General features: G+C 37.5%; 1 protein-coding gene across 4 annotated transcripts in view; it reads right to left on the bottom strand.

Annotated features, from left to right (window-relative positions):
* brd8a (bromodomain containing 8a) overlaps nt 1–14,328 on the bottom strand; it is a 21,478-nt gene extending 7,150 nt beyond the window's left edge. Inside the window, exons 1-13 of one of the 4 annotated variants that reach the window (XM_082140936.1) lie at nt 13,929–14,328; nt 11,255–11,348; nt 10,627–10,696; nt 10,179–10,228; nt 9,968–10,090; nt 9,812–9,892; nt 7,245–7,309; nt 6,929–7,053; nt 6,663–6,854; nt 3,646–3,739; nt 2,781–2,915; nt 1,710–1,849; nt 250–661 (exon numbers count right to left, since the gene is read on the bottom strand). In XM_082140936.1, coding sequence (XP_081997062.1) covers nt 250–661; nt 1,710–1,849; nt 2,781–2,915; nt 3,646–3,739; nt 6,663–6,854; nt 6,929–7,053; nt 7,245–7,309; nt 9,812–9,892; nt 9,968–10,090; nt 10,179–10,228; nt 10,627–10,696; nt 11,255–11,337 — 1,570 coding nt within the window. In that variant the 5' untranslated portion in view covers nt 11,338–11,348; nt 13,929–14,328. Of the gene's footprint in view, nt 1–249; nt 662–1,709; nt 1,850–2,780; nt 2,916–3,645; nt 3,740–6,662; nt 6,855–6,928; nt 7,054–7,244; nt 7,310–9,811; nt 9,893–9,967; nt 10,091–10,178; nt 10,229–10,626; nt 10,697–11,254; nt 11,349–11,778; nt 12,250–13,928 lie in introns of those variants that run through there. The other 3 variants (XM_082140933.1, XM_082140934.1, XM_082140935.1) reach the window with 3 other exon arrangements.

Here is a 14,328-nt window from a genome sequence, read left to right as displayed (position 1 = left end):
CTGAATTTTCAGCATCATTACTCCAGTCTTCAGTGTCACATGATCTTTCAGAAATCACTCGAATATGCTGATGTGCTGCTCGAGAAACATATAGAAATCTTCATAATCATCATAAATGTATATATTGTCACTTTTGATCAATTTTATGCATCCCTGCTTGCTGAATATACAGTAGTGTATGAATGGCATTTTTAAAAATAGAGAAAATAGCATAATTATATAATTTGCCCAATGCAAAACATGGAGTACCTGTTTGAGAGCGTGTCCATTCGTTAGTCTCACTTTTGATCACAGCATGTAGTGATTCTGGCTGCCCGTCCTGGGCCTCATCTGTGTGCTCTGGTCTGTGGGCATCTGGCTCTGAATGGGCTCCTGCTGTCGGAGTAAGGTCTTGAGGAACAGAGGGGACAGTGGTGGAGGGTGTCGGATACCCCTGTGCGCAGCCACTGCTGGATCCACACGTGTCAGGACCGTCTCTCTTCCCCTCTAAGAGATGCAGGGAATGTGGGTCTAAGTCTTCTGGAGTGCTGGAGGGCTCAGGGCCGATGGGCCTGAAGGGGTTTGGCTCCCAGGTACCTGACAGGCTGTGACCCGTGTCCTCACACAGAGACAGAGCTGCTTCCACTGCTGCAGCATCCAGCGCCTCAGCGTTCTCCTCACCCTACGGGAACACAGGTCGACAATGATTTTCTGTTGGACTGTGCGGGACAGACAAAAAGATTTGAGTGGTAAAACACAAGCTTCCATGATTTACAGATGGTTTATTTTCTTTCTGCTCAATATACTGTTTTACTTGTTCAAATGGTTAACTGAACCTCAATGGAGCTGGTTTAAGAAAACAGATTTTTTTTTTTAATATAAATTATTCATTTCTTGTTTATTTGTACAAATTCATCATTTTCAAACTTGGAAATTCTACGTTATCAAATTGTGTGTTTAATCATTTGTCCTTTAATGTTGTTCTTGAAAGCATTCCTTGTCCGCACTATTGAGCTACTATTTATGTTGCCTTTTCCTTGGAACATTAATCAAAATGAGTTATAGATAAATATGATTATATAACTATTAACACTTAAATAACTGCATAAATATGCTACTGTTTAAAAGTTTGGGGTCATAAAGAACTTTTATTCAGCAAGGATGCATTAAATTGATCAAAAGTGACAGAAACAAATATTTATAATCTTACAAAAGCTTTCTACTTTCTACTAAATAAATGCTGTTCTTTATTTGAAATGTGAATTTTCTATTAATCAAATAATCCTGAAAGAATGTATGGAAAAAGTTTCCACAATTAAGCAGCACAACTGTTTTCAACATTAATAATAATAATAATAAATCAGCATATTAGAATGATTTCTGAAGGATCATGTGACACTGAAGACTGGAGTAATTGTGCTGAAAATTCATATTTGCCATCACAGGAATAAATTACATTTTAAAATATATCAAAATATAAAAGTTATTTTTAAATTGTACTTTAAATTGTGTCAAAAATATTAAAACATCTTACTGACCCCAAACTTTTGAATGGTTGTATGAATAACAAAGAAATCATTAATGGCAACAAAGTTATTTTGTGTATGTATTTGAAATATATTATATTGTATTGTGTATAAAAAAAAATAAAAAAAATCTTGACTTCAAGAAAATAAATAAATGTATTTATATACATATATACAAATATACGTAATATTCGTCCAATTTACCTTCTCCTCAATAATGGCTATGATGTCCCCAACCGTCTCTAAGTCCAGCTCTTCTGCCATATAGGACACAGTCACCAGGTCCTCTTCCCCTAAAACTGCCACCTTATTATCCACTGAAGCACTGGGGGCTCCATCACCTCCTGTTTAAAGTATTACACACATATCAAACCCACTAATTGGCTTTAGACATTCAATTCATTTGATTTGTGTTCCAACTAGAGACCTGCACTCCCGCGGGACCTGGGACGGAGGAGCCGACGCAGCAGAGTGCAGCATGGGACAAGATTTGATGGGCGAGCAAGGGTGCGGGCGGTAAGACACTCGTGTGTGCGGGTTGCGGGAGAATAAAGTGATTTGCGGGACTCCCACAAAATAGCAATATCTAAAATGAGCAATGTAGCCAATCACAAACATATCTGTTGATTTCTTGAACGCAATGGCCAATCAGATGTGTTTAATTTAGAATCCACTCATTGGTCAAAAAGTGAGGGGTTTTTGCACATTCGCAAATCCTCTCATTATAACAAACGAAGAGTAGACACAATGTAAATAAATGATTCATTGTGCAGTGTAGACTGAACTTTGTAGAACTTTGTGAGATTGCGATTAACTAAATAAGAGTGACAGCTTTTTTTGCGATTATAAAGGGTGCGCTCTTTCCATGCTCTCTTATGGCATTATCATAATAACAAATAATTTATCGGGAGCGTTTATGCTGGGATGTGTAAGTTGTGGCTAGGCGACATGTAACTTGAAACTATTTCATGGAAATTTTATGGACGTACTGAAAAAATATGTATACTTTTACCTGCGGGCATTTGCTGGTGGGAGCGGGACAAAACATGAATGTTGCGGGTGGGAGCGGGAGAAGGTAACATATTTTTGTGGGAGTGGGCGGAAGCGGGACAGAATCCCACGAGAGCGGGAATGAAAAATCCGTCCCACACGGGTCTCTAGTTCCAACACACCAAACAAACAAGAGACAGTTGATCAAAGGTCCAAAATAAAGAGTTAATACATCAGATATGAACTAAAAGATAGGAGAAGTATAAGACAGCATCTAGGAGAGACCTGTGCTGAGCGGGGCAGCTGTGTCCACTGCAGATGTGGCAGTGCTGGGGGCGGAGTCTGCAGTGGCCAATGAGCTCAGCTGAGAGGGAAATTGGGCGGGGCCAGCTTCCAGTAGACGAGACAGTGTGGGAGCACCTGAGAAACACACACACACGATGCACAGAGAGAGCGGGCTAGGCGTTAAGCTGGTAGAGATACCCATATCATGACAAATACTGAAACACAAAGATGCTGATGATACAGAATTTGTCACTTTGCTAGACTTAGGCAAAATAAAACGTTGTCGGGATAATTCCGGTTCCCGTGGCTACGCGGAAGCGATAAATAATTATTTACTATACATTTTTAAGGCCAGACAAGTAGTTTGTTGAGGGTTGGTTTGTAAAGAAGGACTACACGCCTGCGCACATATATATTCAAACGCGCATACCTATATGTGATGCGCATGTGCACGCCGTCTGTGTTTTCGCGGGTTTGCGTTTTTGAGGTTTGCGCAGAGATAACCTTTTTTTTTTTTTTTTTTTAAGGCTTGCACCTTGGAATCTATTTCAGGGTTTGCGTTCTCGGGCCAACAGGCACTGTTTTGTGCGGGTGAGCGGGCCGGAGCGCATTGAGTGTTTTCTGTTAGAACGGTGTCGTGTTAGCGCCCCCTAAGTTAATAACTAATGATCTTTGCAGCGGAAGTGAATCAATCAATCAAAACTAACTTTAGCAGGACAATAACTTCATTATAGAGGTGCTGTAAAGCCAAAACAATCTCTTTTACTGTAATTTCCTATTATCACTGTAAAGCTGCTTTGAAAGCGCTATATAAATGAGGGGTGACATGACATGACATGACAGATTAGTGTTCATGAATCCATACCTGTAGCTGCCTGAGAGGCAGGTAGTGAAGAAGTCATCATCTGATTATCGTGACTTCCCGTAAGTTGACTAGACGGTGATTCTCCCTCAACAGCCTGCAAAAAAGGTTTTCTGTAGATTACCATCTTTTAAAAGCATTTGGGCCAGATTTACTAACAGCTTGTGCCAGCGCAAACCCTCTTTTGGCATTGAAAAACTACTGTCAGGATTTACTAAAGACACGCAGTAAAATATTAGCCGTGGACTGGATTATTTTTGCGGCTGACCTTACCGCATTTGTTGGAGTTTCCCTTTTAGCCGTAATAATTTATGGGAGGAGAGTTTTTAAATGAATCACGCAAGATGATTTATTAAGGTTTGTGCTCGTCAATTTACTGGTATTTGCGCCATTGTTTACCGCCCAAATAAAAGCATGTCTTAAACCAGATGCTAATTTGTGCTGCTCTTGATAGATTATGTTGGTTTTATTTTTCTGTCACTTTATATGGTTTGGACACAAAGAAAAATTTGGGGTCAGAAATATATATTTTAAAGACTTTTAAAAAACTTTTATTCAGCAAGGGTGCATTAAATTGATCAAAAGTGACAGTAAAGACATTTATAATGTTACAAAAAAATAATCATATTTAAAGCTGCAGTCCGCAGTTTTTCCTCTTTGTCGCCATCTTTGTTCGAAATCTGCAATTGCAGTTATTCGCGGAATTATCAACTTTACGTGTGTTGTTCCTCGGCATTAGCCTGGAAATCCAGAACTAAATCTAAAAGATTAATGGTCTGGTGTCGGTCAATGAAAATCGGCCAGCTCGAGGGGCGGCACCAAGCATGCATGTGAAAATCTCACAGCACGCAATTGGATAACACTACGACCAATCACAACAATAAACCCCATACGCTTAGCTCCTGGCGGAGCTAACTGGTAGATTAGACTCTTCCGGTCGGCAAAACAGCAAAAACACCCTTCTTGCAAAGGAACGATTTGAGCGCCGTCTTCTGTTCCTCTTTTGGGAAAAAGCCAAGTCTAACTCGTTCATTGTAGCGGCCAAAGCCGTTTCAAACAACTGCTATTCATCCATAGGCATCTTGCAATGTTTACTGATGAGTTCGACGTCACAGCGCTGTCGTCATCTGTTTAGCTCGCCTCTGGCCCGCCTATATCAGAAAACCCGATGTGATTGGTGCAGCTCAGATCGAGGGACATATTTAATGAGCTCCATTGCTCGACACCAGAGTAACTCGCTGAGCAAATTCAACTTGTGCTTTAGCGAGAACTCTGGTTTACCAGGGTACCTCGGCATGGCACAGCGCGGATGAATCCAATGTTTTGAGGAGAATGTGCAGCTGTCAATCACCACGCTGGTGGTGTGGATACTGTCATTCAGAATCACAGAATATACTTTTTGGAAGTATGACCAACATAAGAATTTTCACCGGAAAATGTCGTCTGAACAAGTAAGTAACATCCACTTTTGTTCTGACCAACTAGGGGGGAAAAGCATTGCAGTAAATCGTGCTGATTAAATCTAACGATCGCTTATCATATCACATCAAACCGTGCAAATTATACTTTATTCTCAAATTGTTAATGTTAACAACATCAGCATTGCGTGACTACATTTAATGCCTTTCCGATATTTGTCCTTGTTTTCGCATGGGCCGGTTGCAGTCTCTTTTTTTCTCCAAAGTCCGAAGTCTTTCGCGTTTTACAATGGGTGAATCTCCAGTTGTCACTGAGGATTGTCGTTTGAACCTTTCTGGATCCGCCATCAAATTGCTAAGTTTAATTATATCAAGTGCTGCGAGAAAAGGCTATAAATCTCCACCTCTAACATCCTCACGCAATATAGCCTACTAGCCGAGACATCTTCTTTATGTGTACAGATGTGACGTAATGATGCAAAGACATGCTCAAATTTCCCGAGGAAAAGGCTATAAATCTCCACCTCTAACATCCTCACACACAATATAGCCTACTAGCCGAGACTCCTTCTTTATGTGTACAGATGTGACGTAATGATGCAAAGACATGCTCAAATTTCCCGAGGAAATCCACCAGTACCACTGGAATTAAAAACATTATTACAAGCTTACCGGTTTGAATCGAGCTAAGGCAAGCAGAGAGTTTTGAACACTGGCTGGTTATGTACATGCTCAAAAAATTATTTTGGATAATTTTTAACCCAAAAAAGCTACGGACTGCAGCTTTAAATAAATGCTGTTCTCTGAAATGTTCTATTATTCAAAGAATCTTGAAAAAACTGTATCAGGGTGTCCAAAAAAAATTCATATTAAATATTAACGGTTTTCAACATTGATAATAATAAGAAATGTTTCTTGAGCACCAAATCAGCATATTAGAATGATTTCTGAAGGATCACGTGACTCTGAAGAATGGAGTAATGATGCTGAAAATTCAGCTTTGCATCACAGGAATAAATGACATTTGAAAATATATTAGAAAAAAAAGGTTCTTTGAAATTGTAAAATCTTACTGACCCCAAACCTTTAAACGGTAGTGTATATGCCACATTAAATCTGCACATTTTTCTTTATCTTCTTCACTTGTTGTGGAGGAAAATCAGCAGAATAGATTTAAATATCATAAAACTTATGATTATATTATCCAAAATATATTTTACAGTTTTTATAAAACTCAAGATACAATGGACAGGTTATGTGTAGAACTTTGTAAATGAATCGGTTTCTTTTTAGCTTTCTGCAGGTGCAGATTTATATACATACACACACACACACACACACACACACACACATATATATATGTGTGTGTGTGTGTATATGTATATAAATCTGCATATATATATATAAATATAAAATTAAATATATATATATATATATATATCTGCAGAAAGCTCTAAAGAAATTTATATGTGTGTGTGTGTGTGTGTGTGTGTGTGTGTGTGTGTGTGTGTGTGTGTGTGTGTGTGTGTGTGTGTGTGTGTGTGTGTGTGTGTGTGTGTGTGTGTGTGTGTGTGTGTGTGTGTGTGTGTGAAGAATTCTGACCAGTCTGGGGCTGGTGGGCAGGAGACTGCCTTTCTTCAGCAGTTCTGACAGGAGAGGGGACGGGGGCGGAGTGATTTTCTGACCCAAAAGCTTCTTCTGTGTTGATTCATCTAGCAGAGACCCCAAACTCGCCTCTACCACAGCAGGACCTGGCAGCTCCGTCAGCGGCACAAACACTGATGATCCTGCCCCCTGCACCGGGGACGAATGATTGTTCAAATAAACGACAGTATTTAAAAAAGATTAATAAAAAAACTCAAACTCACAGTTGTGCTATGATCTTCAGATGAATCTCCCATAGGAAAATCCAGGCTTGGAGAGCAGGCACCAGAGGGGGAGCGCACAGTCACACTGGGCACACGTTTAGGAGTGTTCTTCACTGCCAGCCTGGCTGAAAAGAAAAGATAAACAGCTCTTACTATGAAGCATTTATGAATGACTGTTCAGAATATAGAATCAAACAGAATCTCGGATATGAATTACTTTGTAAACCACGTCTTTAAGACAGTCTGACCACACAAAACAGACAAACAAATGTGAAAAAGACAATTCTGATGAAAGCGTGTGGGCTTTCTTTAGTACCCTTGTACGCTGCATCTGTGGCCGTTCTTTTCACCTCAGCTTCTTCTTCCTCGTGTTTTCTGCTCCTAATGAAGATCCAGAAGTTAAATCACTAAACCAACAAACATTCACATTCGTTTGAACCTAGAGAGGCGTCTACTCTCACCCAAGCTTATGCTACTCCTACATCCAACGTCATGCGTCAGGTCAGAGGTCACTCTTACGCCCGTTACCGGAAGACAGTGATTATAGTTTATAAAGGTATAATTATGGATATTTTTCTTACAAAAACGCATTGCTTTGTTTCAGAAGGCCTTTATTAACCCCCCAGAGCAGTATGGATTACTTTTATGATGGATGGATGTGCTTTTTTGGGCTTCAAAATCTAAGGTACCATTCACTCCCATTATGAAGCTTGGAAGAGCCAGGATATTTTTTAATATACAATCATACTTACAACCCCATTTCCAGAAAAGTTGGGATATTTTGTTTAATGCAATAAAATAAAGAATCTGTGATTTGTTAATTATCTTGAACCTTTATTTAACTGACAAAAGCACAAAGAAAAGATTTCCAATGTTTTCGCTGATCAACTTCATTGTATTTTGTAAAGATAAACAAATTTGGATTTTGATGGCTGCAACACACTCAAAATAAGTTGGGACAGAGGCATGTTTACCATTTTTAATCTGGGAACTGAGGATACTAACTTCTTCAAGTGGAATTTTGACCAAAGTGGAATTTTGACCCTGATTTGATAGAAGACAGATGTTTAACAGTCTGTGGTCATCATTGTCTGATTCCCCTTTTCATGATGGGCCATACATTTTTCAATAGGAGACAGATCTGGACTGCAGGCAGGCATCCGTCTATGTGTGTGTAGAGTGTCTATAAACCCCTCTGATGTAGCACATGCTGAATGAGGCCTGGCATTGTCTTGCTTCCCAGGAAAATGTGATCTTGATACTATTACCTGTCTCTGTTCAATCTGAATATACACCTCCATGTCAATGATACCTTCACACACATGCAAGTCCCCCCCGCCGTTTGTACTGATGCACAATGACAGATGTTTGCTTTTGCACCTGTTGCTCATGAAAGTCTGGGTGGTCCCTTTTGTCCTTGGGACTGAGAACCCAATGTCTGTTTTTCCCAAAAGCAAGCTGAAACATGGACTCATCTGACCACAGGATACATTTCCACTGTCTTTAAGACCATCTGAGATGAGCTCGGGATTTCTTGATGCAGCAGCAGACTGTGTTAAGTGACAACGGTTTTCCAAAATAATCCTGAGTCCATGTGGGTGTATTTAACAGAGTAGCGTCATGGTTTCTCATGCAGTGCCATCTGAGGACTTGTATGTGACAGCTTCTTGTCTTGCCCTACACAGCCTGAGATTTCTCTGGATTCCCCGAATCTTTTCACAGTATTATGAACGGTAGATGGTGAAAGACATAAATTGTTTGCAATCTTGCATTGAGAAATGTGATTTTTTTTAATTGTTTGACAATTCTCTCATGAAACATGGCACAGAGTGGAGAGCCATGACCCATCTTTGCAAGCAAAGACTGAAATGCTCCTTTTATACCCAATCAAGATACCCTCACCTATTGCCAATTCACCTGCTTATTGTGGGTTTCTAAACATTTTAACTTGGATATTCTATAATCTTTTAACTTTTATTTTGCTCATCTCCACTTTTTTGGAGTGTGTTGCAGCCATCCAAATCAAAATGTGTCTATCTTTACAGAGTACAATTCATTTGGTCAGTGAAAACATATTTTCTTTGTACTTTTTTTTTGTCAGTTAAATAAAGTTTTAAGAAAATTAACAAATAACAGATTCTTCATTTTATTGCACTTTACAAAATGTCCCAACTTTTCTGGAAATGGGGTTGTAAGTATGATTGTGTTTGGCTGAAAGAATAAAGTCATATACGCCTAGGATGGCTTGAGGGTGAGTAAATTATGGGATATTTTCATTTTTAGGTGAACTAACCCTTTAAAAATCTATTATGAAACTATTAAAAAAATTGTTTTATATATATATATATTTTTTTTTTTTAAACTCATACTTAAAAGCCTAAATGGAAATTAGAAATGTTGCATTGGCAACTAAATGAAATAAACGTTTAAGTTAAAGTACAACAATTACTAAAACTAAAATTAAAATAAATTAAAGCTAAATAGAATGTTTTAATAGCACAAAATAAATTATATATACAAAAACTCATTGAAATGACAAAAGCACATAAACTTATTAAAACTTAAACTAAAATGAAACTGAAAATTGAAAACATGAAAATAAAAGCCAATTCAAAAGATTAATAAATACTATAAAAGTATATAAATACAACTAAAATAACTCCCCTATATCAGTCACATGCCTTGTTATGATGACATGTTATGATAGCTTTGTGTGAAGAACATAATGATGGTAACTCTGAACTGTTGTTGTATAAAAAAGATCCATGTTGGGATTCTTTAAAAAATAAAATAACAGCTAATACATAACATAAATGACAATTCTGCGGGGAACTATTCCTTTAAATGTGGTATATTTATAGCAGCTGGTATAATGATTCTTACCGTGTAATTTCCTCCCATAGCTCCACAAGTTTGGAGTCCAGATGACCTGCCTGGATGAGTTCAGTTTCTCTCTTCAGTTTCCTAAAGGGACAGTAATAGAGTTACAGTCAGTCGACAGTAGGAAATGGTCCAGGTAAGCATGTGGACATTTGGTACCTGTGCTTCTCTTGTGTGTCCTTGATCAATCGCTTCAACTCCTCTATCCTCTCCGCCGTCAACCTGCGAACGATCACATCCTCCACCGTCTCAACCACCTCCCCTTTCTCACCTCGCTTTCGTCTGTGAACATACACACATACACTCACCATTAACTGCTGTCGGGAATGGAGCGAGTGTTGGAACGCAAATGAACAGGAAGCTGACTCACTTTGGCGCCTCAGTTGTCTCCAGGAGCTCAGAGTATTGTGATGCACAATGCTGTGAAACAGTGAGGAAAAGAAGAGAGAGAGTGGGTGTGTTATAAGTGTCTTATTAATTGAACTTTAAAGAAATAGTTTACCCAAAAAATACAAAGCATTGGAAGACTTGGGAAACAATGCATGAATCATATGGGATATTTTTGTGATGCTTTTATGCTGCTTTTTTGTCCATTTGGGGGCTTGAAAGCCCCAGTTTCCATCCACTTGCATTGTATGCGAGAGCAGCATTCTTCAAAACTTACTTCAAAACTAATTTTCTGTTCCAACCAAGAAAAAAGTCATACAGGTTTAGAACGAAACAACATAATATTTTGAAACAGCAGAATTAAAATTTTTGGGTGAGTTTTCCATAGTTTTCATGTCATTGGATTGTTTTACTGCATGCTTCCCCAATACCTTCTGAGAGAACCAATCAGGAGGCCGTCCAGGTTCTGCAAATGGCTTAATGGCTCGGCTCACAGACACCCTAGAACAACCATTGTACAAAAACACGACTGTGATGTTAAATTGTTTTTTGTATTAATTTATAAGGTAAAGTTTAAGTAACTGAACATGTTTCTATAAAGAACAATCCATTTGACAATTATTTATTTTATTAGGAAAATGCCATATGCTCTTTGCAAACTAAATTTCTTAAATTTTTAAATGACTTTAAACTATACAAAAACTTTTTTGAACAAAACAGCCATTAAACTAAAACCAAAACAACTAACAAATTAAGAGATTTCCCAGTCTTAAAAAAACATGGATTTATGACGTAGCATCATTTATATATATTATATATTATATTGATTTATAATGCATTCACATTCTTCTGGTAATATAAAGCTCTAAACAATTTTATCGAGTAGAAATTGTGAGTCATTTTTTTATTCTTATCCTTAATCCTTATCAAGTAAATCACAAACAACTAGAAAAGTCATGGGGCCTTTGGATATTTGTATGGTCAATGGGGGACCTTGGAGTCAAAAAAGTTTGGGACATCTGAATTAAAGCTATGATATAAATATAAAAATAAAATCACCAGTTTTGGTCTCCACTCTTCATGACAGAGGAGGCAAGGCACAGCTTTTCCCTAATTGACCATGGCTCTGTCGGGCCCAACATCAATTTATGTTCTGTCCAAAGAAAAAAATGGCAGATAATAAAGAGAAAAATACATTTCAGGTGTAAACAGCATTCAAGGATATGAGTATGTGCTACGCTGTCAGATAATGAATGGGTCGGCAGTTTGACAACTAATAACGGTGCCATTTTAGATGCTCGAAGCATCATCGCCGTCTCACGTTCCTCTAACAGATGGTAAATGTGATGTACTCACGAAAGCTAGTATGATGTAGTAATAAATGTGTCATTTTGGTTAAGTGTCCAGTGATTCGACCAATGAGCGTCATTGTAATCAATGACTTCTGTGAGCAAATCCACGCGCACCGCTGCATCCATTATGCACGCGCTTGACATGCATCAATTATAATCTGCCCTCCGCCCCATGCAGGACATACGCCGTACATGCATGTGTATGATGAAAATATAGAGAGCAATACTCACTTCCAACTCCGCTCGCCATTTTGTCATGACTGGACTGTTTTCTATTGCTCCTTTGGCATGACAAGTGTCTGGCTATCAAATGTAAATGTGCATATCCGGTGTGAATTTTCCAACAATCATTTTTCAATAAGGTCTGCATAACCTCAATGTGGTTAAGTCACGCATTGCTGAATTTATAAAAGTCTGTCATTTTGACCAGCATTTTGCGCTGGCAAGTCCATATTTTCTTAATACTTGAAGATATTTAAATGTCATTGAATGACGTGCAGTTTACAATAACTAAATATATAATAATAATAATAATAATTAGCAATTTTGAATTATTTTCTTTTCCTGCTTAGTAAATTCAGTTGTGAATGAAAGTTTCTTTCTTAAAAAAAAGAAGAAAAAAAAGTGCTTATCTGGTGCTTATCTCATGTAATGACATTTTGATTTTGGAATGTAAAGAACAATTCATTATGCAATTATTTATTTTATTTAGAAAATACCATATACATAAAAACAAGTGGGCACTTTCCAAACCACTGTTCTTACATTTTTATAAATTATACATAAACTTTTTGGAACAAACTAAAACAAAACAAAAAAGCACGGAAAACATGTAATATTTTAAAAGCACTTACATTTATGTGACCTTTTTTCTGGCAGTTAATGTTATTGTGACTAGTAATACCTCTTGTTCGTGTGGTACTGAATAATATAATTAGTCCAATGTGCTGTGAATTAAAAAAGAAAGAATTATATTGGAATCAACACCAGTGCAAGCAAATACGTTACTTTGGATCATTTAATTGCATTACGGTATGCCGAGGCATTATATACTATAAAGAGCGCGAAGAAAAACAAATGTATTGTCAACCAAAAAATATGAATATGAGGACTTAACGAGTGGATTCACATTAGAGGCTCCTTCGAAAAAAAAAAAAAAAAGCTTTTATTTTGACTGGCTGATCCTTACAGGAAGTGAAATGAATAAAATGTATTTATTCAGATCGTACTATCTGTTGTTTTGTTTGCTTAGTAATTTATTTACTAATCACGAATTGTATTTTTTCTAAAATGTATTAAAAAAAACTGATCATATATTTTTAAAGCGATGTGTGTGAAATTTGTTATGCCGTGTGTGTTTGTGTGTTTTTTTTGGCAGCGCCGAAACTATGGGTGTCGGAGGGGGATTAGCTCAGATGGTAGAGCGCTCGCTTAGCATGCGAGAGGTAGCGGGATCGATGCCCGCATCCTCCAAAGTTTTCATTTTCTTGCGTATCTGTTTTCGCTATGACTATTATAGTCAGGGACTATTATAATTTTGGGCCCCATGACAAAAAAATCAAATTGGGCCCCCTCTACGAAGCTGTTGTCACCACATCTCTAGGACCTAACTGTCCCATCAAAAGCTTTACATAACTCTAATCAAAGGATTGCAACTGTTTTGCTTCTTGTAGTTCAATACTAGCACAATATGTACTGCTGGTGATTAGTAAATGCAAGTCTGCAGTTCACTATTTGATGCAAGATTAAAAGCCACCATAAAAAAAAAAAAAAAATATATATATATATATATATATATATATATATATATATATATATATATATATATATATATATAAACTTTTTAATTAAAATAAATTAACATCATCATCTCAAAACAATGAAACAGCAGATTTTTTAACTTAACTGCACATATATGCCAACAACAAAACAAAGTTGACGTGTAAAACGGAATTTCCACATCAGGGTTATTATGCTACAAAACAGATCAAGTGATCACTAAATCAATAGGTTTTGAGGTTTGGAATGATGGGTATAATAAAGTCTGTATATACAGATCTACAGATGTCATTTAACAGCCAAAATTCAGTCTAAATGAACGCATCAAACTGGATTATTTAAATATTGTCTGTAACTTACATTCAGGTTGAGGTAAGCTACTCATTGTTTCTAACTGCATCCAGTACAGACAGGAGGTTGTTGTTGTTGTTTTATGTCATAATGGTCATTATGTGAGAAAATAATTTGTGTTTGATTTCTGTCATTAATAAATATTTCATTTTCTTTTTTGTTATGGTAAAAAGAGCAAGAGAGACAGTCAGAGAACCCCACACACACTCCCTGGAATGATGCTGCTAAGTCATTAACACAGTGTTGCTCACCTTCTTCACTGGGACAGGGAGGGGTAGTTATGGGGAGACTGGGGTGCAGTTATGGGGAGACTGGGGTGCTGCTGACTCATCTGTTGTTAAGTCTGCTAAAAGGGGCAGGGACAATGATTTAATATGAATATCTTTCTAAACGTTTCCCTGCACTGATTAAATGTTGATGAAATGTAGGCTAACACTAGCCTGCTGCTAGCTAGCTTATTTCACTATGGACAACAGGTTAATACCACTCACAGACTAAAGGCTACCCACCTTTCTTGGTGAAAAACTGGGTTACAGATTGACACCCTTTCTTTTGTCTTTCCTCTCTCTCATTTCTCCCTTTCTTTTTTTGAAAACCAGATTTTCTTTTACTATGCAACATGTGGTCTCTGTGTTTCTGGCGCATCGACTG

This window comes from Leuciscus leuciscus, assembly GCF_965113295.1.
Source record: "Leuciscus leuciscus genome assembly, chromosome: 16".
NCBI lineage: Eukaryota > Metazoa > Chordata > Actinopteri > Cypriniformes > Leuciscidae > Leuciscus > Leuciscus leuciscus.
The sequence above is the reverse complement of the archived record's forward strand: the minus strand, read 5'-3'. Positions and strand labels throughout refer to the sequence as shown.